The sequence below is a fragment of the Muntiacus reevesi genome, chromosome 11 (assembly GCF_963930625.1).
Source record: "Muntiacus reevesi chromosome 11, mMunRee1.1, whole genome shotgun sequence".
Classification (NCBI taxonomy): domain Eukaryota; kingdom Metazoa; phylum Chordata; class Mammalia; order Artiodactyla; family Cervidae; genus Muntiacus; species Muntiacus reevesi.
The window spans coordinates 72,658,972-72,681,108 of NC_089259.1; the positions used below are offsets into that span (position 1 = coordinate 72,658,972).

General features: G+C 44.6%; 1 protein-coding gene across 5 annotated transcripts in view; it reads right to left on the bottom strand.

Annotated features, from left to right (window-relative positions):
- DOCK9 (dedicator of cytokinesis 9) overlaps positions 1–22,137 on the bottom strand; it is a 273,883-nt gene that overhangs the window by 129,341 nt on the left and 122,405 nt on the right. For all 5 annotated transcript variants that reach the window (XM_065902028.1, XM_065902027.1, XM_065902025.1 and 2 more), the window contains exons 2-3: positions 19,339–19,455; positions 161–250 (exon numbers count right to left, since the gene is read on the bottom strand). In XM_065902028.1, coding sequence (XP_065758100.1) covers positions 161–250; positions 19,339–19,455 — 207 coding nt within the window. The remainder of the gene's footprint in view (positions 1–160; positions 251–19,338; positions 19,456–22,137) is intronic.

The window sequence follows — 22,137 nt, forward strand, 5'->3', positions numbered from 1 at the left end:
ACTTTATTCTATTGACTATTTTAAGGGCCGTGATAAAAATGTAATTAATTCTCTCTCTGAGACTGTCTTGAAAATACCACTGAAATTTTTAAAGGGGGAGGAGGCACTAGAGAAAAGTCACTTAATTAACACACGAGTTAGTGGAGAAGCAGCACATTACCTCTGTCACGAACAGGCTCTGGGCGTCCTGCTGTGCGGTGGGGGGCACGGTGGAGCGCTGGTACCGGTCCTGTCGTCTCAGGAGGGCCGTCTGTGAAGGAGAGCACCAGGACGAGGCTTGGTGAGTGGAGACGGAGAGGTGCTGGCCTCCCGGGGCAGTGGGCCCTTCCCCTTCCTCCTCGGTCGCACGCTGCAGACCCCAGACCCCAGCTGGCTCCTTACAGTGCAAAAGGTGAGGGCAGTGGCTCCCAAGTTCCTCTGCACCGAGGGGCCCAAGGACCCCCTGCAGGCATGGAAGAGGTCACTTTCAGAGACCCTCACACTCCCCCACCCCACATGCTTAATCTAGTCTCACTACGTTGCCTTTTACTTCCCTTAATTGCCTTTTACTTCCCTTAATTGCCTTTTTAAAATCATGGTAAGTCAGACATAATGTTTACCATTTGAACCATTTTAAGTGTCCAGTTCTGGGTCATTAAATACATTCGCATCATTGTACATCTACCTCTTACTTACCTTTTATACCCATTCTTATTTACTGCCACATCCCCAGCGGGGACACGCAGCGGTCCTTAATCCATGTTTGTTGACTGAATCTGTGACTTTTGAATGCTACCTTACCTCCTATAACTTGGACATGAGGTTTAAATCCATATTTTAAATAATAAAAAGTCTCACGACTTTATGCAGCAATAAATCTACCCTAATTAATGCTGTTTGGAAGGGACTGTAGTGTCATTATGAGATAAGCAGGACTTGGGTTTCAGAAAGGAATGTTCTAGATTTTTTTTTCTCCCATGGACTGTAATTCTTGGATTACTATTAACAGATCATAATTATAAAAACAGCACACACGAAACCATCGTGTTACAAAATTCATTCCGTTGGTTCCTTGGGTTGATTACTAAGCTGGGACTGCCCAGCCTCTGTCCAGCTGTTTCTCTTCTTTCTAAGGTTGGAGGAAACTTTGGGTCAAATCTGTGGTCCTTTCCCCTCCAGCACAGGGGAAGAATTTGAGGGCATACATCGTTTAAAAATTTATTTTTAATTGAAGGATAACTGCTTTACAATATTGAGTTGGTTTCTGCCATACACCAACATGAACCAGCCACAGGTATACACATGTCCCCTCCCTCTTGACACTCTCTCCCACCTCCCACCCCATCCCACCCTTCCAGGCTGTCAGAGAGTTGCTGGAGTCATAGAGCAAACTCCCCCTGGCTATCTATTTTACATAGAGCAGTGTGTATGTTTCTATGCTACTCTCTCAACCTGTCCAACCCTCTCCTTCCCCCCATATCCACAAATCTGTTCTCTATGTCTGCATCTCCATTACTTCAGTTAGTTCAGTCGCTCAGTCGTGTCCGACTCTTTGCGACCCCAAGAAGCGCAGCACGCCAGGCCTCCCTGTCCATCACCAACTCCCTGAGTTTACACAAACTCATGTCCATCGAGTCGATGATGCCATCCAGCCATCTCATCCTCTGTCATCCCCTTCTCCTCCTGCCCCCAATCCCTCCCAGCATCAGAGTCTTTTCCAATGAGTCAATTCTTTGCATGAGGTGGCCAAAGTATTGGAGTTTCAGCTTCAGTATCACTCCTTCCAATGAAGACCCAGGACTGATCTCCTTTAGGATGGACTGGTTGGATCTCCTTGCTGTCCAAGGGACTCTCAAGAGTCTTCTCCAACACCACAGTTCAAAAGCATCAATTCTTCAGCGCTCAGCTTTCTTCACAGTCCAACTCTCACATCCATACACGACCACTGGAAAAACCATAGCCTTAACTAGACGGACCTTTGTTGGCAAAGTAATGTCTCTGTTTTTTAATATGCTATCTAGGTTGGTCATATCTTTCCTTCCAAGGAGTAAGCGTCTTTTAATTTCATGGCTGCAATCACCATCTACAGTGATTTTGGAGTCCCAAAATATAAAGTCTGACACTGTTTCCACTGTTTCCCCATCTACTTCCCATGAAGTGATGGGACCAGATGCCATGATCTTAGTTTTCTGAATGTTGAGCTTTAAGCCAACTTTTTCACTCTCCTCTTTCACTTTCATCAAGAGGCTTTTTAGTTCCTCTTCACTTTCTGCCATAAGGGTGGTGTCAACTGCATATCTGAGGTTATTGATATTTCTCCCAGCAATCTTGATTCCAGCTTGTGCTTCCTCCAGGCCAGCGTTTCTCATGATGTACTCTGCATAAAAGTTAAATAAGCAGGGTGACAATATACAGCTTGACGTATTCCTTTTCCTATTTGGAACCAGTCTATTGTTCCATGTCCAGTTCTAACTGTTGCTTCCTGACCTGCATGTAAGTTTCTCAAGAGGCAGGTTAGGTGGTCTGGTATTCCCATCTCTTTTAGAATTTTCCACAATTTATTGTGATCCACACAGTCAAAGGCTTTGGCATAGTCAATAAAGCAGAAATAGATGTTTTTCTGGAACTCTCTTGCTTTTTCAATGATCCAGTAGATGTTGGCAATTCGATCTCTGGTTCCTCTGCCTTTTCTAAAACCAACTTGAACATCTGGAAGTTCATGGTACACATATTGCTGAAGCCTGGCTTGGAGAATTTTGAGCATTACTTTACTAGCATGTGAGATGAGTGCAATTGTGCGGTAGTTTGAGCATTCTTTGGGATTGCCTTTCTTTGGGATTAGAATGAAAACTGACCTTTTCCAGTCCTGTGGCCACTGCTCAGTTTTCCGACTCAGCATCTCCATTACTATCCTGCAAATAGCTTCATCAGTACCATTTTTCTAAATTTCATTTATATGCTTTAAAATACGATAGTTTTCTCTTTCTGACTTACTTCACTCTGTATAATAGACCCTAAGTTCATCTACCTCATTAAAACTGACTCAATGTGTTTCTTTTTATGGCTGAGTAATATCCCATTGTATGCATGGACCGCAGCTTCTTTATCTATTCATTAGTTGATGGACATCTAGGTTTCTTCCCTGTCCTAGCTACTGTAAATAGTGCTTCAATGAACACTGGGATACAAGTGTGTTTTTCAACCATGCTTTTCTCAGGGTATACAAGGCATACGTTTTTTAATAATCTTATTTCTTGCCCATATTTTGCCCCGTTGTGTCCACTTCACCTATATTCACTCTTTGCTTGCACTGCGTCTATCTCTGAAAGTAATTAAATTCAACTTTTAGAATAAGCCTCCTTTAGGCTAAAGGAAGGGAAGGGAGGAACTCTGTTCTCTATCTAAGTCCTTTACAGGTGAATTGTTTTTTCATTCAGCCTCCTCCAGGAGGGCTTTCAACACCCTGGCTCTTGGTTTCTTTGTGGAAGTCACAAATGATGACCCTTATTATATACCTGGTTCCATGAAAAGCCACACAGATGAGTGACAGTAAGCACTGGAGGCATAATCTATTCCAAAAGCTTCAAAGTCACACAGTACAGGGGATTGTCAAAAGTGTTAAGAATCAGGTATAATAAAGAAATTACTTATACTTCAAAGGAGGACATATTCTATATCCTCACTTACTTGTCCTTATCTTGATTTATTTGGTTCTTTCAAGATTTTTTAAAAATTAATTACCAGACTTTTAAAATGTTCATGAAATAACTCAGGTCAAGAAATAGGACTCTTAGGGTCATTTCTGGCCCAATCCCCATCACATCAGGAAGAAAGAAAATTTACTATAGAATTTTCCCAGTGGAATTAACAACACAAGAAAGTTTAATTATGTGACACTTTTCCAAATACTCCTTTAAGGTAAGAAATAGGAAATGAACCTCTTTTTTTTTTTTTAAGTGTACATCAAAGTGCCATTACACTCTCACTTTAAAAAGAAAGTAACTTTAATCATTAAAGACAGACTTGACAGAGCATTGGGCATAATTAAACCAATCATCCATGTGTTTATAACCACCCACCATACCAAAAAGGTGTAGAAAAGAAGAACACAGAATCACAGGCTGGAATGAGAGAAAGAGTAGGGGAGTTTAATCCGACAGGGAGGAGGAGAGAACAGCAGGAAGACATGCACTGAGGCCAAGATGCTTCAGCTGAACTGCACAGGATGAGTACAAGCTGTGTTCAGTACGGAAAGGAAGAGAAATGTGAAGATAACCCTACCCTTAGAAAGTCAAAATAAACAAAATCAAGTCATAAAAGATGAGATTAACTCTTTGTATACACACAAAAAAACAAATGCATTTAGTCTTAAAATTAAAAAACATATCCTATGCCAAAAGAATGCCTAGAACTCTTTAGGCTTGAAGTACACGACTGTAAAACTGCACCAACTTATAGCTTAGTCAATGGTTTTAATGAGGAAAGAATGGGCCAACAGAACGAACTGGGCTTGTATGACCAGAGCACTTCTGTCAGTGTCTTTATTACCATCTAATAGGAAAGACGGGATGCCCCAGGGGACTCTGGGACTTGGCTCCACTGAGGAGGCACTGTTTGATGCCACCAGTTGCCAAGGTCTTCCCACTTGTTGCCTCTGCTGTGAGTCTAGTCTCACCAAGTCACCTGTCATGATAACACATGTCAACTCTCCTGATCAGAGAACACACAGTCAATGAATGTATTCTGATCTGCTTATTAATTCTAGTTCTCAGTGAATTGAAGTGAAAGTGAAGCGAAGTGAAAGTCACTCAGCCATGTCGACTCTTTGTGACCCCATGGACTATATGGTCCATGGAATTCTCCAGGCCAGAATACTGGAGTGGGTCGCTGTTCCCTTCTCCAGGGGATCTTTCAACCGAGGGATGGAACCCAGGTCTCCAGCAGTGCAGGCGGACTCTTTACCAGCTGAGTTACCAGGGAAGCCCACTAGTCCTCAGCGCACAGTATCAAATGGTATTCTGGTTTGTTCTCTCGTAGAGTTAGCTGCTACAAGTCATTTCCACTGAGCCCATACAACTCTGGTCATACCGCCCAAACCCAGTCTCCAGGCTTTGAATATTGAGATCTGAACCCAGACCTTGGTGACCTTATAAACCACACCTCCCGAGGCACCCTCTGATAGCTCGTCAATCTCTGACTCCATTATCCAAAACTCTTCTGCAGGCACATGTCCTTCTTTCCCCTTCCATTCAGACTCTGGGTTCCTTTGAGGGCAAAAGACGTATCTTTCTATCTGCTAAGTACTTAATAAATATTTCAAGAAATGAATGGATAAAACAGTCAACAGAGATAGAAATAGGAGCCTACCAATAATCATCCATTACTTGCAGCTTTCCTCCCTATTATTTCAAAAAGTCCTCTGGTCCATTATGAGAACTGATAAGGAAAGACTGTTGCACAAGCAAGTAAATGCTCTATTTTAATTTCTCCATATATTTTATGTATGAAAAGTCACATTCAGGTAATAGTCTATTGCATGTCAAATCGACTCACGTTAAATTTCTGTGGCTTCATTTATCTGACTTATAACAGAGTCCAGAGTCCAAATCAATATCTGATTTCTACTCAATGAAGACTAAAATTCATCTCAAAAATGAGCTTAGTTCTCTTTTTCATTGCTGTGGTATTTTTTCCCACTCATTAAAATCATATTCCTGCTAAAAAACAGGTCTGTAGCCACTTCTACTAAGAAGTCAATGCACAAGGGGTGCATGTGTGCTAAGTTGCTTAGGTCATGTCCGACTCTTTCGTGACCCCATGGACTGCAGCCCACCAGGCTCCTCTGTCCATGGGGTTCTCCAGGCAAGAATACTGGAGTGGGCTGCCACTTCCTCCTTCAGGGGATCTTCCCGATCCAGGGATCAGAACCCATACATGTCTCTTATGTCTCTTGCATTGGCAGGGGTGGTTCTTTATCACTAGTGCCACCTGGAAAGCCACAGGTGGCCCCTTTTTCTACTAAAAAAGCTACAAGTCTTTTTTGTGCAAGGGGTAGGGCGAAAAAAAATTATACACTATGAAGTGTGATAAGATCTGAAAATTGAACCTAAACATAGTTAGCATTTCAGACAACCTTTGGGATATAAATCTAATAGCACAAAATACAATTTAAAAATAAAAGCCTTCTTCCAGCTACTATAATAGATTAAATCACTTCCAGTGGATACTGTTACTTAGGTTAAATACGGGCAGTGCTTGATGCACAGAAATCCTTAATCACCTTGGCCAAGCATAGGCATGAATCTTATGAGACCTTTCACAAAATTTTAAGACTAATTGAAAAGGAAACTTATTAGGACTGCAAGAGGAGGAGGAAAAGGTGAAGTCCTCTTCCAAAGGACTTACATAACCATGCATGAACACCTGAGAGCCTTTATTGGATTTTTTTTTAAAGCAATATTTTCTTAAGTCTTTATTGAAACCTTTACAATACTGACTTTTTATGTTTCGGTTTTGGGGCCACAAGACACGCGGGCTCCTTAGCTCCTTGACCAGGGATCGAACTCGCACCCCCTGTGTTGGAGGGCGAAGTCTTAACCTCTGGACAAACAGGGAAGTCGCTGAACTTTTTTTTTCAATGGAGTGAAATGATAAAATGCTGAGGTACCCCCCAGACCCCAATAGGAAGGTTACATTTTACGACTATTGCCACGTCTAGTTTGGAAGGCCAAATTTCAAATAGAAACTTTTTTTATTTTATACATTTCTTTTCTCTCTTGGCTGAAATGATTCCTTCCAAAACCTGGGGTCACTTGAATGGCTATGAGCCACATACAGAAAGTGGGATGCTTAGCCCAAGGAAGCAAGGCCCCTGCAGGGAACCATGTTTCCTCACCTGGGCCCCAGCCCAGGCTTCCTGGCATCTTCTGCTCCTCTTCTTCACCACTCACTGATCTTCCCTGATGGCCTGCCACAGCCCTGCTTCTTTAGCTTCAACTTGGAATCCCTCTTACTAATGAATTTCCTGCCCCCAACCTGGCCAGGACTCCGTCTTTCCTCCACCAGTGCGGGCTAACATGTTACCCTGACCCCACTGAAGCCGGGATGCCAAGGCGCTCGTGTTTCAAACCGCAAGCAATGTGAGGCGCATAATTTAATTAAACTTCCTATGGAAGAATTTGAGAAGTGATCTTGGAAAGAGGTTGGACTTGAGGGCCAGGAAACCTGAGTTCTCGTCTGAGCTCTGCCTCTAATTAACTGTATGGTCTTGGAGGAAAGTTTTAACCTTCCACATCCAAGGTTTTCTAGGATCTCCAGGTTTCCTTTGTGGTTTAAAAAGTCCACAGTTCCATGGAATTCTAAGTCTCTCTCTCCACAAATGATTTATTATCTGAGCACTACGAATTTCTCTCTGAGAAACTAAAAACTTAAAAACGTCCACAAAAGAGATGAATGTCTTTTTTGATTTTCAGTCATATTATCCCACTTATTTTCTTAAAGAAAGGAATAGTTTTAATGTGTTTTTATGAAAGGAATTGGATTACAAGGAGGGGAGATTCACTGTGTTGACTTAAATACAGGCTGTTAGTATTAACAAAGACGTCCTTTTGTATCATTATTTCTTTATTTTTCTAATCCTCTCAATTTGTAGGGCATCAGATTTTTTTATTAATCGTTTTACAATGGGCGTTAAACAACCCTCTACATTCCTGGTGGGAAGTAGGCATATCTCTTGGGTGTTTAAAATATCATTATTTTATAGGACTTCAATTAAGACTGAAACAAAAGGCCCACCCTCCCCCTGGGACACAGGAACAATGAGTTGGAGACAAGATCCCAGAGAAGTGGGTGGGCTGGAACCCGAGCCAGCTACGCGGATCCACAAAGACTCTCCCCATCTCTGGGTTCAAAGGAGCACAGTGCTGGGAGTGTCCGCCCTGAGAGAGAAAAACAAACGTCACTGGCAGCCCAGGAGGGAGCGTGGGGCTCAGAGCCGGCTCCTCGGGTGTCCTCACCAGAACAACCTCAAAGGAAGGCGGGGCCCTAGTGCACCAGATGAGACAGAGTTAGAAGAGGTGCAGAGGGTCCTCCCTGGCAACCAGTCAGCAAGGATGGCTACAGAGAGACAGAAGGGAATACCTAGGCTCCTGCTGTCTTTAAGATGGATCTTGGGGCCTGGGGATGGCCTAAAGTCAGAGGAGAGGGCCCCAGGCCCACTCTGACCAACTGCTGGACAGTTCAGCCCACCAGGCCCCCCACCAGGCCTCAAGCTCTGTCAGCTTCAACCCACCCCCAGACTAAGATGTGGACTACTTTAGCAGGCAACCCCTCCTGTCTGTAATCCCAAATAAAGCAAGTGTGTGTGTGTGTGTGTGTGTGTGTGTGAGAGAGAGAGAGAGAGAGAGAGAGAGATCAGTCACTAAGTTGTGTCCGATTCTTTGCGACCCAGTGGAATGTAGCCCACCAGGCCCCTCTGTCCATGGGATTCTCCAGGCAAGAATACCGGAATGGGTTGCCATTTCCTCCTCCAGAGGATCTTTCCGACCCAGGGACTGAACTCGTGTCTTTTACATCTCCTGCACTGGCAGGCAGGTTCTTGACCACTAGTACCCCCTGGGAAGCACCTGTACTTGTGTTTATTATTATGTTTGTTTTCATTTTCTTAGCAGAGCTAGCCCTTCACATGCATTTGCCGGAGAACAAGTACTCTGGTCTACCAGGAGCAAGGCACCCTTGGAGTTGGGGTGGGAGAGGCCAGGGTTCTGTGAAGGGAGGGTGTGTTAGAAACGAAAGCCCAGGCGGGCTGAGTGCCCAGGTGAGCGTCGCTGGAGCCCAGCCCCTCTCCCTCGATAAAGAGTTAAGCCCTGGGTTGAATTTCTATTGTGGTCAGCTGGGCCAAGTGGATTTTCAACTATCCCCCGCTAGCGAGACAGCGCCCAACACCTACTTCCTTTCGTTTCTGGGTCCCTGCGAATCTGCTGGAGATGCCCCCTTGGATGCGTCTGTCAGTGCACTAAAATGTTTCGAATTCAGCCCGGCATCAGAACTCCCTTTGGACGAGGCTGGGGACTTCGCTGCCACGTACTGGGCATAGCAGTAATGGAACCTTTCCAGATATCTGGCAGAGGCATTTGTTTCAGAGCAGATGACTCGCTTTTGAGAGGATTCAGTCCCAAGCTAGCCTGGAAACCAAAATTCACCCAGGGCGTTCCCCACATCTCACTGCGGAGATCATGGTTTGGCTGCTGACCCACAGTGTTCCATGATCAGACAAGTCCACTTCCAGGGAGGCAGTTTCCTGAGGATTTTCAGTGTTTAATTCACTAATAATCAAGGAAACAAACAAAGCACTGGGACCAGACAAGGATCCGGAGAAAGATTTCCATTTAGGTTTCTAGAGGAATTTAAACAAACAAACAAAAAAGACAAGCTCCCAGGACTTCCTTGGCGGTCCAGTGTTAAGACTCCACCTTCCAGGCTGAGGGATGTGCGTTCGATCCCTGGTCGGAGAGCTAAGATCCCACAAGCCTCACAGTCAAAAAAAACAGAACAAAAAACAGAAGCAATATTGTAACAGATCCAATGAAGACTTTTAAAATGGCCCACATCAAAAACAAACAAATAACACAACAACAGAACGTCCAAGAAATGAACTAAAACATTACAAGGACAAGCCTGATATGGACAGAGAAGTGGACATCTCTGCCTCTGACAGCTCCTCTTTACTAGCCCCTGCACGGCCCCCGAGCTTCCATCTTTTAAAAGTCTCTGTTCCCTCACAGTGTCACCTTGTGGCTTCAAGGCCTTTCCTTGCTGTCCATCGCCATGACAACACACGATTTAGGGGGCTCTTGTGTGAATGTGGGTGTTCACTGGAAGGACTGATGCTGAAGCTGAAACTCCAATACTATGGCCACCTGATGTGAAGAGCTGACTCACTGGAAAAGACCCTGATGCTGGGAAAGATTGGGCAGGAGGAGAGGGGACGACAGAGGATGAGATGGTTGGATGGCATCACCAACTCAGTGGACATGGGTTTGGGTGGACTCCGGGAGTTGGTGATGGACAGGGAGGCCTGGCGTGCTGCGGTTCATGGGGTCGCGAAGAGTCGGACATGACTGAGCGACTGAACTGAACTGAACTGTGTGATCCTAAGTGTGCACCCTCCCCGACAGGTAGGCCTGCCTTCCTTCTGCCAGCCCTCTGAACAGATGTCAGTCACCTTTCTAAAACTCTCATCCATAGCATCAATATCTCAGCTAAAATTCTTTCAGTGACCCCCTCACTGCCATCAGAATAAACTGCAGACTGCTCAGCACAACCTAAGACCTTTGGTGACCAGCGGTACTGACTTTCCTGGACTCTCCTCCCACCCTTCTCCCGCCCTCCAGCACTCAAGCTACTTCTCACTCCCTAAGGCACCCGCCCCCTCTGCCTGGCTGGTGGAGCTGCTCACTCCCACCTCCTGCAGCACGCAGCTAGCGATTCTACTGAAGTGACTCAAAAAGCCTTGCTGTATCGCCTACCAGACTCAAGAACTGCAGACTGTGCTAGTCATTTTTGCTTCTCCAACACCTTTAATAACATAAATGTCTGGGCGAATGGGTCATCGGGACTTGTAAATGGAGGCTGTCTTGTTTAGGTGTAAGATCACTTGAGGTGGACTCCCCTGGTGGTACAGTAGATAAGAATCTGCCTGCCAGTGCAGGGGGCAGAGGTTCAATCGCTGGTCTGGGAAGATCCCACGTGCCCAGAGCAACTAAGCCTGCGTGCCACAACCGCTGAGCCTGCGCTCCTAGAGCTGCGACTCCTGAAGCCCGTGTGCCTGAAGCCCGCGCTCTGCAACAGGAGTAGCCCCCGCTCGACACAACTAGAGAAACACTGTTCACGGCAACGAAGACTCGGTACAGCCAAAAATAAATAATTTTTTTTTAAAAAAAGAAAGATCACTTGAGGCTCCAAATGAGACACTGTCTTAGCAACTGGTGAGACATCAAGTAGCTCTGTCACTGCAAAATGTCCTGTTGCTTAAAGTGTCATATATGTACATTTATAAATGTCAGCAGACCTTTGAGAGGCATAAAAATTTCATTCTGCTACCTTGCAACGCAACCCCTCCCCCAAGATTATATATGACATAACAGCTTATTCAAGTGCAGTAACTTGAATTCTAACTAAGTTAAATGTTCAGAACACTTAGTGACCGGACTCGTCAATTAAGTTCAGTTTTTAGAGACATGGGGGGTTGGTATTACAAAGAGGCTGGTTTTTAATCACTTCTTAAGTATCACTGCACAGGTGAGGATGGAGAGACAGAGGGTACCCTGAAGACCAGAAGCAGCCATGCAGCCGTTCAGGGAACGAGTGGCAGGGCCAGCTTCCCCACGAGTAAGGGGCTCAGCCTGCTCTCCACATTGTATGACTTTGCAACTAAAAACTGTCACCCTCAAAAATAAAGCGATGCCACTAGAGGAGAGGAAGCAGGCTCCGATAAGCACCCTGGTCACTCAACCCCCTCCATGCTGCCTGGAGGACGCTAGTCAGGGTGTACAGAGAGCTCCCGTGAACGGTGCTACCTCTATGGATTCTCATACATCTAATGAGAACCCACATTTTAGGGCAAATGTGCCCTCTGAATTACAGAGGGTTAAGAAAAGTGAATTTTAGGAAGGTTTATCACTTACCAAAATACCCAGATTACTAACAGACAAACTGGGGCTAAAATCTAGAACCAGATGACTATATCTCAGGTCTTACCCCTACCCTGGTGCCTAATGAAGTGAAATGTGAAAGTCGCTCAGTCGTGTCTGACTCTTTGTGATCCCATGGACTATATACAGTCCATGGAATTCTCCAGGCCAGAATACTGGAGTGGGTAGCCTTTCCCTTCTCCAGGGGATCTTCCCAACCCAGGGATCGAACCAAGGTCTCCCACATAGCAGGCGGATTCTTTACCAGCTGAGACACAAGGGAAGCCCAAGAATACTGGTGTGGGTAGCTGTTCCCTTCTCCAGGGGATTTTCCTGGCCCAGGAATCAAACCGGCGTCTCCTGCATTGCAGGCGGATTCTTTACCAGCTGAGCTACCACGGAAGAGGGAAGGAGGAAGGAAAGAAACTGTGACCTGATATGGGGAAGACACTGCTTCAGTGATGGACTACCAGATTCATCCAATACCTTTCATTCTACCTGAGAAAATCAAATCTTAGACTCACTTATGCAGGTAATATTGTGAGTGTGTGTGTGTTTTATTTCATCTAGTTATTTATGTAGGTAATCTCAACTCCCTGCTCGATCATAAGTTTTCCTAAGCACCGCATCGTGTTTCTAACAAAAATCATGCCATGCATTGCCTGCGTGCTACTGCCTCACCATGCTGTCTTGAGGAAAACTGAAGAAGATGTCTGAAGGCTAGGTAAACACAGAGATCAACCTGACAGATGTTTTCTCTAAGGGTTTCTGCAGGTGGTGCTGCAGCTCCCGGGGCCGCCCAGCTGCTGGGGCAGCGTCACCCCACCTTCTGTGTGAATGCCACAGCTCCCTAACAGAACGCAGAACACACATCATCACATCCCCGAGAGCTGCCCACGGGAGCACAGTGCCGGCCCCACTCCGCTGAGGGATGGGCCTTCCCTGCCGGGAACGGAGCATGGGACCCAGAGGGGCGCGGGGGGGCAGTGAGGAGGACTGGAGCACCCACCTGGGCGCCACGTCAGCTGGACCGCACTGGGTACAGCCAGATGGCCCAGAAGCAGGTGGAGGGCCTGGCAGTGGGCGAGGGATCCACCGAAGAGCAAGGGTTGGAGGGAGGCCTGCGGGAGGTGGGGGAGAGCTGGGTGAAGAGTGCACGGGGCAGAGGGAACTGCCTGAAAAGAGGCCCTGGGGCAGGAGGCTGCTAGGGAGGCCAGCGGGGCTGCCCCAGAGAGCGGGCCGGAGGCAGTGACTGATGAGAACACCGTCAGCCACAGAAGACGTCACTGAGGCCTCTGAACACAGGCGTGAGGTGATCAGACCTGCCGATCACTTACTTTTTAAAAGAGCACCCTGGCTGTGCTGTTAGGACAGGACCTGGAAGACCTGACCCGATTAACCAAGGTAAGAAAGGATGAGGGCTGCATGGTTACATGGTTACAGCAGTGAGGGGCTGACCTGCCGCCACGCCCTCCCCATCCCCTGCCCTTCCGAACCCTCCCCCGGGCTGTTCTTCACCAGGCCAGCCTGACATTCCCTCCCTCAGCCCGATCCGCCTCTCAATTTCTCTAATACCCAATCCTCTCTTCCCATTCAGAGACAGAACTCTCCCTCCTTCCTGAACTCTTCCTGTAAAGACCCTTCATTGCAACCCCACAGATTCCTCTAAAGAGCCCTTGCTCCCAAACACATCCTCCCATAGCTTCCGTCTCCGGCCTCTTCCTCACTCCTGGGCTTCCTTCCTAGCTTGCTCTCTCACTTCCCCAATCCTGATCAAAACCTCCTGTTACTGCTCTGAGTCACGAGGACTCCTTCTCTCTGCTACCATTCAACGCTGACCTCCGGGCTCCGCTCAGTCAATTCTTCAGTCCCGGCAGGAAACGGCCATCCTAGGCAACGATGCCTAGGATGCTTGTTCATTGGAACAACACGCCTATTCACTGGAAGGACTGATGCTGAAGCCAAAGCTCCAATAATACTCCAGCTACCTGATGCAAAGAGCTGACTCATTAGAAAAGACCCTGATGCTGGGAAAGACTGAAGGTGGGAGGAGAAGGGGAAGACAGAGGATGAGATGGTTGGATGGCATCACCGACTGAATGGACATGAGTTTGGGTAAACTCCAGGAGATGGGGAAGGACAGGGAAGCCTGGCATGCGGCAGTCCATGGGGTTGCAAAGAGTCGGACATGACTGAGCGGCTGAACAAGAACAAAGACAACAGCGCCCTGGTTATCAGCACCGAGAGGACCTCTCTCCCACCTCAGCGGCAGGAGTGCGGGGCCACTGGCTCTTTCTGCCTGCCTCTTCAACGCCCTCTCGCTGCCTTGCAGGGCCCCTCACTTTCCTGGTCCTTCTCCCACTTTCTGTCTGATTCTCACCTCCCTTCCTCCTAGGTGAAGGTGCCCCCCAAGATCCAGTCCCTTGAGGGCACCCTCAAGTTCTTGGCCCCTCTGACTGCTGTCTCATTTCTATGGGTGAGCCCAGGTCAGTAACCCTGGCTTGGCTCTTAGGCTGGACTTCTGCATTTCCAACCACTAAGGGTGTCCCAGGTGGCACTAATGGTAAAGAGCCTGCCTGCCAATGCAGGGGACATAAGAGATGCAGGTCTGATCCCTGGGTTAGGGAGAGCCCCTGGAGAAGGGCATGGAAACCCACTCCAGCATCCTTGCCTGGAGAGGCCCGTGGACAGAGGAGCCTGGCGGGCTACAGTCCACAGGGCTGCAAAGCGTCAGACGCGACAGAAGCGGCTTAGCAGGCACACAGGCACAAAGGACTCGGCACCTGGAGGTCCCACCATCTTAAATTTCCAAAAACAAATTTCCATGGGGTTCAAACCGTCATGATACTAGTCACATTCTCCTTCTCATTATTAAGTTTAATTCAGTAGCTCCTTTCCTAAGTTTTGAGCAATTCAAAAGCAAGAACCCTGTCTGAGCCCTTTGCACAAGCAGTTAACTATAAACTATACGCTAAATAAATACACTCAACTCAGCTGGTCAGTGCTGTCCAAAAAAATAAGTTCTTCTCTTTAAGACATAGTTGATGATAAAAAAAAAAGATTAAAAAGACCTGTCACCATTTTCCATTAAAGGCATTACTTGACGTAAAATTAAAATCTTTATCTCCTGAGGGTCTGGCCAATGTCAATTCAGAAACATTATTTATCCAGATTTTTCAGGTAGGTTCAATCCTCGACATGAACTAATATCCCAGAAACCACAATGCTCACAAAAACGGACCTCACTGACCACTGAATGCAGACTGATAAAAATTTTGAGGAATTTTATCAAAAGAGCACTTTCCAATAAAAAGCCCAAAACAAAGTATTGAGATTACTTTTTGGCAGCATATAATAAAAAGTGAGGACAAAACACCACGGATAAAAAAAAGTTCTCTTCAAAAGGACAGATAGGAAATGAGATGAGGGACGTCCAGGCCCTTTGTAAGTAGCGGGGCCTGGTTTCCTTTTTAGGTCAGTGGTTTGTAGATCTTTATCAGTCTCATGTAAGCCGAAGAGGAAAAGAAACAGAGGAAAAATAAAGATCAGGATGTTATTTAAATGAAAATGAATTAACCACATTTTTTGATACAATGCTGAGAACACTCTAGGATTCTCCTGTAACTAAACATTTCCAAAAGTGAACATTTCTAGAGCTGCCAGTTATTAATAATTTTCCCATCTTCCCTTTTAAATTTTTTTGTTTAAGAGATCTAACATTGATGATACACCCTGAAATGTCAACTGAATGAGCACCAGAGAGTCATGCTTTGCCCTGACTTCTCATACAGCTTCTAGAAGACAACAATTTCAGATCTGCATGGCACAAAAATCTCATGACAACCTGCTCTTTTTTTTTTTCCATTGTGGCATAATATTCGTAACATAAAATTTACATCTCAACCATTTTTAAGAGTACAATTCAGTGGCATTAAGAACATCCTCCATCATGCACAGGGCTCTTTTCATCTTGGGGAATTGAAACACTGTACCCATTAAACAGTTACCTCCCTTTATCTCCTGGCAACAACCATTTCACTTTCTGTCTTGATAAACTGACTATTCTAGGTATCTCATATAAGTGGAATCATACAATATTTGTTCCTTTTTGACTCATTTCAATTAGCATAATGCCTCAAAGTTCATCCATGTTGCAGCATGTGTCGGAATTTCCTTCCTTTTTAAGGGTGAATAATATTCCATTGTGCATATACATGCAATTTGTTTATCCATTCTCCTATCGATGGACTCTTGGGTTTTTTTTCTGCCTTTTGGCTACTATGAATAATCCTGCTAGGAACATGGGATGTACAAGTAGCTCTTTGAGTCACTGCTGTCAATTCTTTTGGGTATATCCTCAGAAATGGAATATGACCTACTCTTTTCATATCTTTCTTACAAACTTTATGCCTCGTTAGTTTATGTCCGACACCAAAGCCTGATGTCTGGAGGTCAAAGAGGCACCAGCAGAGTACCTGGGCCTTCCTCAAGGCCACAGTCTGAGTGGAGACACTTGAAGACAGAAAGCATGAGAAGCCATTACTGAAAAGCTCTAGACAATGTACTTAGGTGTTCATGTACACAGAGCAGACTGTAGGTACTAGAAGGACGAAGAGAAGATGGAAAAAATCACTGTGGACTTGAACAGCTTCAGAAGACATGGCATCTGAAGTGGCCTCTTGGGTGAGAACATTCTAGAAGGTTGGGAAAGAAGAGAAGATATTGCTGGAGAGGAGAACCAGGACGCCAGGGCAGACACAGAGTAGAATGACCCAAAGCACTAGAGTCTGATTCTGAAAACACAAGTGCAGTCAGCTAGAGAAGGCTGTCTCAGCTTCGGCATTCCTGCCCCAATCTTGGCAGATAAAACTTAATAAATATTCTGACGGCTGAGAATTGTCTTTTTGAAATTCACATTGACTTCCTGTCTCTTGGGATTTTTTGTTTTAAACACTCTTCTCCCACCTTAGACAAGTAGATCCAACAACAGATCTTCTCTCAACAAGGTTCATTCTCAGACATCCTTAGGAACTGACCAATACCAACACAGGTCTACACGTGACCTGTACAAATGCATCATTACTATACACACCTACAGTTTAGTAAATTACCATTCTGAATATATTTGACAGAATTTCACACCAAATTCTATTAACTTAATAGATAACTAATACTGTTTAACTGGAAAGTGTAGGATTACAACTCAACCCCATTATGCGTTTTGCTCACTAGTTGACCTGTTTCCTAACCAACTTGCTACCTTGATTTCACATGAAGTAAAATACTTGCCCTGGTCTAATTTGTTCTCTCTGCCTCTAATAATATGATAATAGTTCTGCCCTCATTCTGCCTAAAAACGCAGGGACAGACAGAAGAAATCCATGACATCCCTGAGACACTTCACTGGATCAACTAACTACATAGTCATAAAAGCACTGAGACAATTTAGCAAGAAAGCACATCGCCTTCCCAGACTAGGATACAGGAGGACTCCTAGAGAAAAAACAACAGCACCCAAACCTCGATGTGGCCCATTGCAATTACTGTGATGGGGATCAAAGCTGAAATTCAAGCTCCTTAATCTTTGAAAAAGCTTCCCCTAAACAGAACTTAACACTCTTCATTCAATCTTGGCTAGCAAAATGTCAATGAGTTCTTTTCTGTTTCTAGAATATTTGTGTCTGGTATCCCCAGAAAAGGTGTTACAGGTGAAAGGAAAAAAGGAGTTTTTCTCAAAGTTTTAATCATCTGTTTCTACAACTGCTTAAACATCCAGGTTCTTTGTTGGTGAGATTAAAAAAATGAAATTCAATTAAGTGTATCTTATTTCTGGGGTTGGTTTGCTTCTGAAGCAACTGGATCTCCAGTTTTCAAATAAAATTTTTCATTCTAGGCTGCAAAACTAGAAATAACTTTGTTACTCTAATTGACACTAAGAAGAATAGATACTAATACTTCATGCTCAGAGAAACTTGAGATAACCTTTAGCTTCCTCAGAGCACAGTACAGGAAAAATATGTCAACACGAAGTCTAATTTGTAATCATCTGATTTAACTCATGTTAACAAATCTGTTGCCAAAATCACAGAGGAAAGACTGCATTCTGAGGTTTCCATTTATTCATCCTTTAGTTGGGTAACCTATTCTTACAATGAAGTTTTCAATAGGTTTCAAGGTAACCTATCCTTGTAAAGAAGTTTTCTGTATTTTGTGGCATGATTTGAAACCATTTAGCAGTGGAACATCCCACTAATGCCCAATTTCATTTCTGTGGCATTCCTAATCTTTCACGAAAAAACTGAAGAATCATCATTTTCTCCACAAGTATCTCTCACAAGTTTGAACAAGTGAATATTTGTGAAAATTCTCACCTTTGTTGTAAACTGGAAGGTCTTAAGTTTGGTGGGAAAAAAAACAACTTCAAGGAATATGATTTGATGATTGTTATTAACATGGCAGTTTCCAAAGACAGTTGAATACATAGAGAACTGTATATATAGCAAGTGATGTTCTGGGGAGTGGGATTAAAAAGAAGGTGGAGGGGAGGTTTTTTAATGTCAAATGTTTCAATACGGCGTGCTTATTTGTTTGTTACAAGCATATACTAGTTTATAAAATTAAACAACAAAGAATCAAGAAAGCTTCAGAAAAAAAGGCGGGGTGGGGGCGGGGGCAGGTAGTTTAATTCAGGACAAGACAGGTCTCGGATGATAATGGCATCAGGTAGAGAAGGAAGCTCCAAGGTTAAATCCCAGGAGAGCAAGGGCAGTAACTGGAGTCTCCAACGGATGGATGTGACTCCAGGCTGCCAAGCATCTAACACGACTGGGGTTCCATCACTCCTCTCTGGCCTGGAAGCTGCTGTGGGTCACTGAGCGCAGGACATAGTCTGAAAGGCTTCACGCAGCCATCTAAAGAGCCGCTCATAGCAAAAGCTATGCTGAGTCCCCTGCCGGCAGCTACTGAGCTCCCAGAACCAGCACCTGTCACTGCATCAGTGGGTTACATGTTAGGACGTTCCTGGATGTCAGGACCCCCAGACTCTTCTCAGCGAGCCCACGTGCAGTCAGGGCCTCTCTCCAGGCAGCTTCCCAAATTGACAGCTTAAAATGACGCCTGACAAAACCTTCCACCGCTTCTGAGCCAATCCCATCCTTGACTCTAAGACACTGGGCAAAAATCCCTAAAATCCTCTTCAAACAAATTCCCTAAGATGTAGGAGGCACTTGCGTCTACAGAATTAGCCCAGACTATGGACAGGGAAGTCTGGCGTGGTGCAGTCCATGGGGTCTCAAAAGTCGAACACAACTGAGCGACTGAACTGATAGCACTTCTATTCAAGATAAAAGATAAATGCTTGAGAAAACATTTGTGTTATATATGCATGTGTGTTTTATGCATATGAATATGCATGTATTCACACATATGCACACGTGTAACATATATTCATATCACACACACACATAACACATATATGTAAAAAATACCAATAAAAAATCAAGTCATGAGGGAATGCTTGGAACAAGATAATGGCAATAACTTTTCTCTCTTAAATAGCATCTCGTCTTTTCATCTTTTTAATTCCCTAAATGAACTGACCCAACAATAAACCAAGAGACAGAAAAGAACTGTTTGTATAGCTCGACCGCACAGTGCTGTTTGTCCTCACCTGAAAGTCATCATACGGGAAGAGCAGCATCTCCCGTAGACAGTCGTTCAGGATCTGCGTCTTCTTCTGGACGATGACATTTTCATAGTCCAGCGGCTCAATCAGCTTTGGCTTGGCCTGGAAGGTGAAGAGATAAGCAATTGAAACACCTACAGGTAAACGCAACTTCTCAAGACTAAAGAACTTTATACATCCTGCATGCATGCATGAGCACTCAGTCGTGTCCGACTCTTTGCGACCTCTAACTGTAGCCTGCCAGGCTCCTCTGCCCGTGGAGTTTCCCAGGCAAGAATAAACTGGCTGAAGTGGGTTGTCATTTCCTTCTCCAGGGGACCTTCCCGACCCAGGGATTAAAGCCGCGTCTCCTCCATTGGTAGGTGGATTCTTTACCGCTGAGCCACCCAGTAAGCCAGAAGCGTAGGTCCCTTATCCATCCTACTCTACGTGTTTCTGAATTCTCCAACTTCGCTACAATGAGAGTGTGTCAGCTTTGCTATCAGGAAGAATCAAAAGCAAGAGAAACAAGTTGTTTTCAAAAGAACAGAGGATACTTCCTGATCTTCATGCTTGTTTGGTTATTTAAGTACAAAGGAGACTATGGGGTCTGGTGGAACTTCCAGTCACGTCTTGGGTCACCCCTGGCTAGATTGCTTTCCTTCTAAGCCTTAAGATTTGTCAGAGCCACCCTGCTTGGGAGTCTAACCATGACCTAGCAACGATGGCCAGTGGCTCCAGCCATGACCATCTCTTCTTGGCCCTGGGCTTAAAACATCCACAGAGCTCAATATTTTATATAAAACTTTGGGAAACTCTTCTCTGAGTCTCAAAATAGCCCTGTCTAATCTGATCTATCTACCTACTTACATATGCAACACCAAAATATAGAGAAATATGAGTGGGACTAAAACCAGGCCAGTAAGGGGGGGAAAGTACTTAAACCCAGGCCTTGTAGGTGAGCCCCAGGGGTAGGGGTGGCCATCCCTAGCAGGCACTAATCAGAAGAATGAGGCAATGAGCTGGAGAGAATATGCCTTTTCTAGCCATTTCCAAAGTTAGTAAAAAATCTCATCTAGTTCCAGTCATTGCGATAGTGTTTAGTGATCACTTCCCACATGCAAGGCACTAACTGGGCTAACTCAACGGTAACGATACATATTCAAATAATTATAGCACAGTATGCCAAGTGCTAAAGAAATGCATGTGCATGCAAGCACACACACACACACAGTTATCAGAAATAAATTATATCAATAAATCCTTTACTGCAATATTATTTCTGAAACTATAAAAACATCTGATATATACAATTTCAACAAATGCTCTATATAGTAAAATGTCAATTCATATATAGGAAAAATACTAAAGATATCCAGTATATGGCAACTAGATTAGGAATTGTGACCAAGACTGCCATGTGTTCCTCAAATCTGTATCCTTTCCATCCAAATAGAGCTGGACTACATTTCCCAGCCTCCCCAGGGTTGGGTGTGGTCACATGACTGTCTTCTGACCAATGGCACGTGAGTGGAAGGGATGTGGCCACTGCCAAGCCTGGCTCATAAAAGCCTCTGCTATAGACTGCCTGACTGTGTCCTGAAAACCCATGTGTTGTATGTAACCTAATCCTGAAAACCAACGGGATTTCAAAATCGGGCTTTGGAGAGGTGATTAGGTAAAGAGGGTGGAACCCTCATGAACGGGATTAGTGTCCTTATAAGAGAGACCTCCAAAAGCTCTCCTGTCCATTCCACCATGTGAGGACACAGCAAGAAAAGAGCACCCAGGAACCAGAGTGGACCCTAGGCAAACACTAAAACTGCCCATGCCTTGATCTTAAGGCCTCCCAGCCTCCAGGTCTGAGAGACAGCCTCTCTCCCCTGCTTCTTCCCTACGCCCCTCTGCCAGCAGCACACAGTGGACCCAGCAGTGGACTCAGGAAGCTGAGGGGAGAGTGCAACCCCAAGATGGAAGGAGTCTGGATCCTGAATCACCCGGCATAAGGCTGCCTGCTTACAACAGGCACTGAAACAGTCTGTGAAGAACTAAAGCATCTACTGTGTTACGCCATGGAAGTTCTCAATTTTCTTAATGAAGCAGTCATCTTGCTCTACTAGAAGTATAAAATGATCATCTTTAATGTCAATTACTTCATTTAAGTAGACTCTACAAAATATGCTGAGAAAAAAAAAAAGTGCCCAAATAAGTGCACAATTATTAAAAAAGTGCATGTTTATGGATGGAGATTAAAAACATACACAATCCAAAAAAGTAAAGCTATCTTGTGAAAAGTGTAGGTAGTTTCTTCCTTCAAAATATTTGTGATTTTAAACTGTTTTTACATTTAAAAGAGGCCCAAAAAAGATTTGAAAGTGAAAGTCACTCAGTTTGTGTTCAACTCTTTGCAACCCTATGGACTATAACAGTCCATGGAATTCTTCAGGCCAGAATACTGGAGTGGTTAGTTATTTTCATGTAAGAATTGCCACAGAAAATGAAAGTGTTCTCCAAAGTATGTTAATTCAACTTAAATCATTTCCTCCTTTATTTCAGTTTGTTATGCTGTATATAGTAATCAGTATACAGGTGCTTGTTGGCAAAATGGATGTTAATTGTCCACATTCAAATAAGTGATGTGTTTCCTGTTCATGGACTGATACAGACAATATGTTTACATTTTAAGTGCATTTAATAACAGCTCTCACCATTTGACTGAACTTGGACTTCTTAAATCTTTCATAAGTGAAAACTATCAACATAGTCATAAATCACTTTTGCTATTTAGCACACCAACTAATGCTT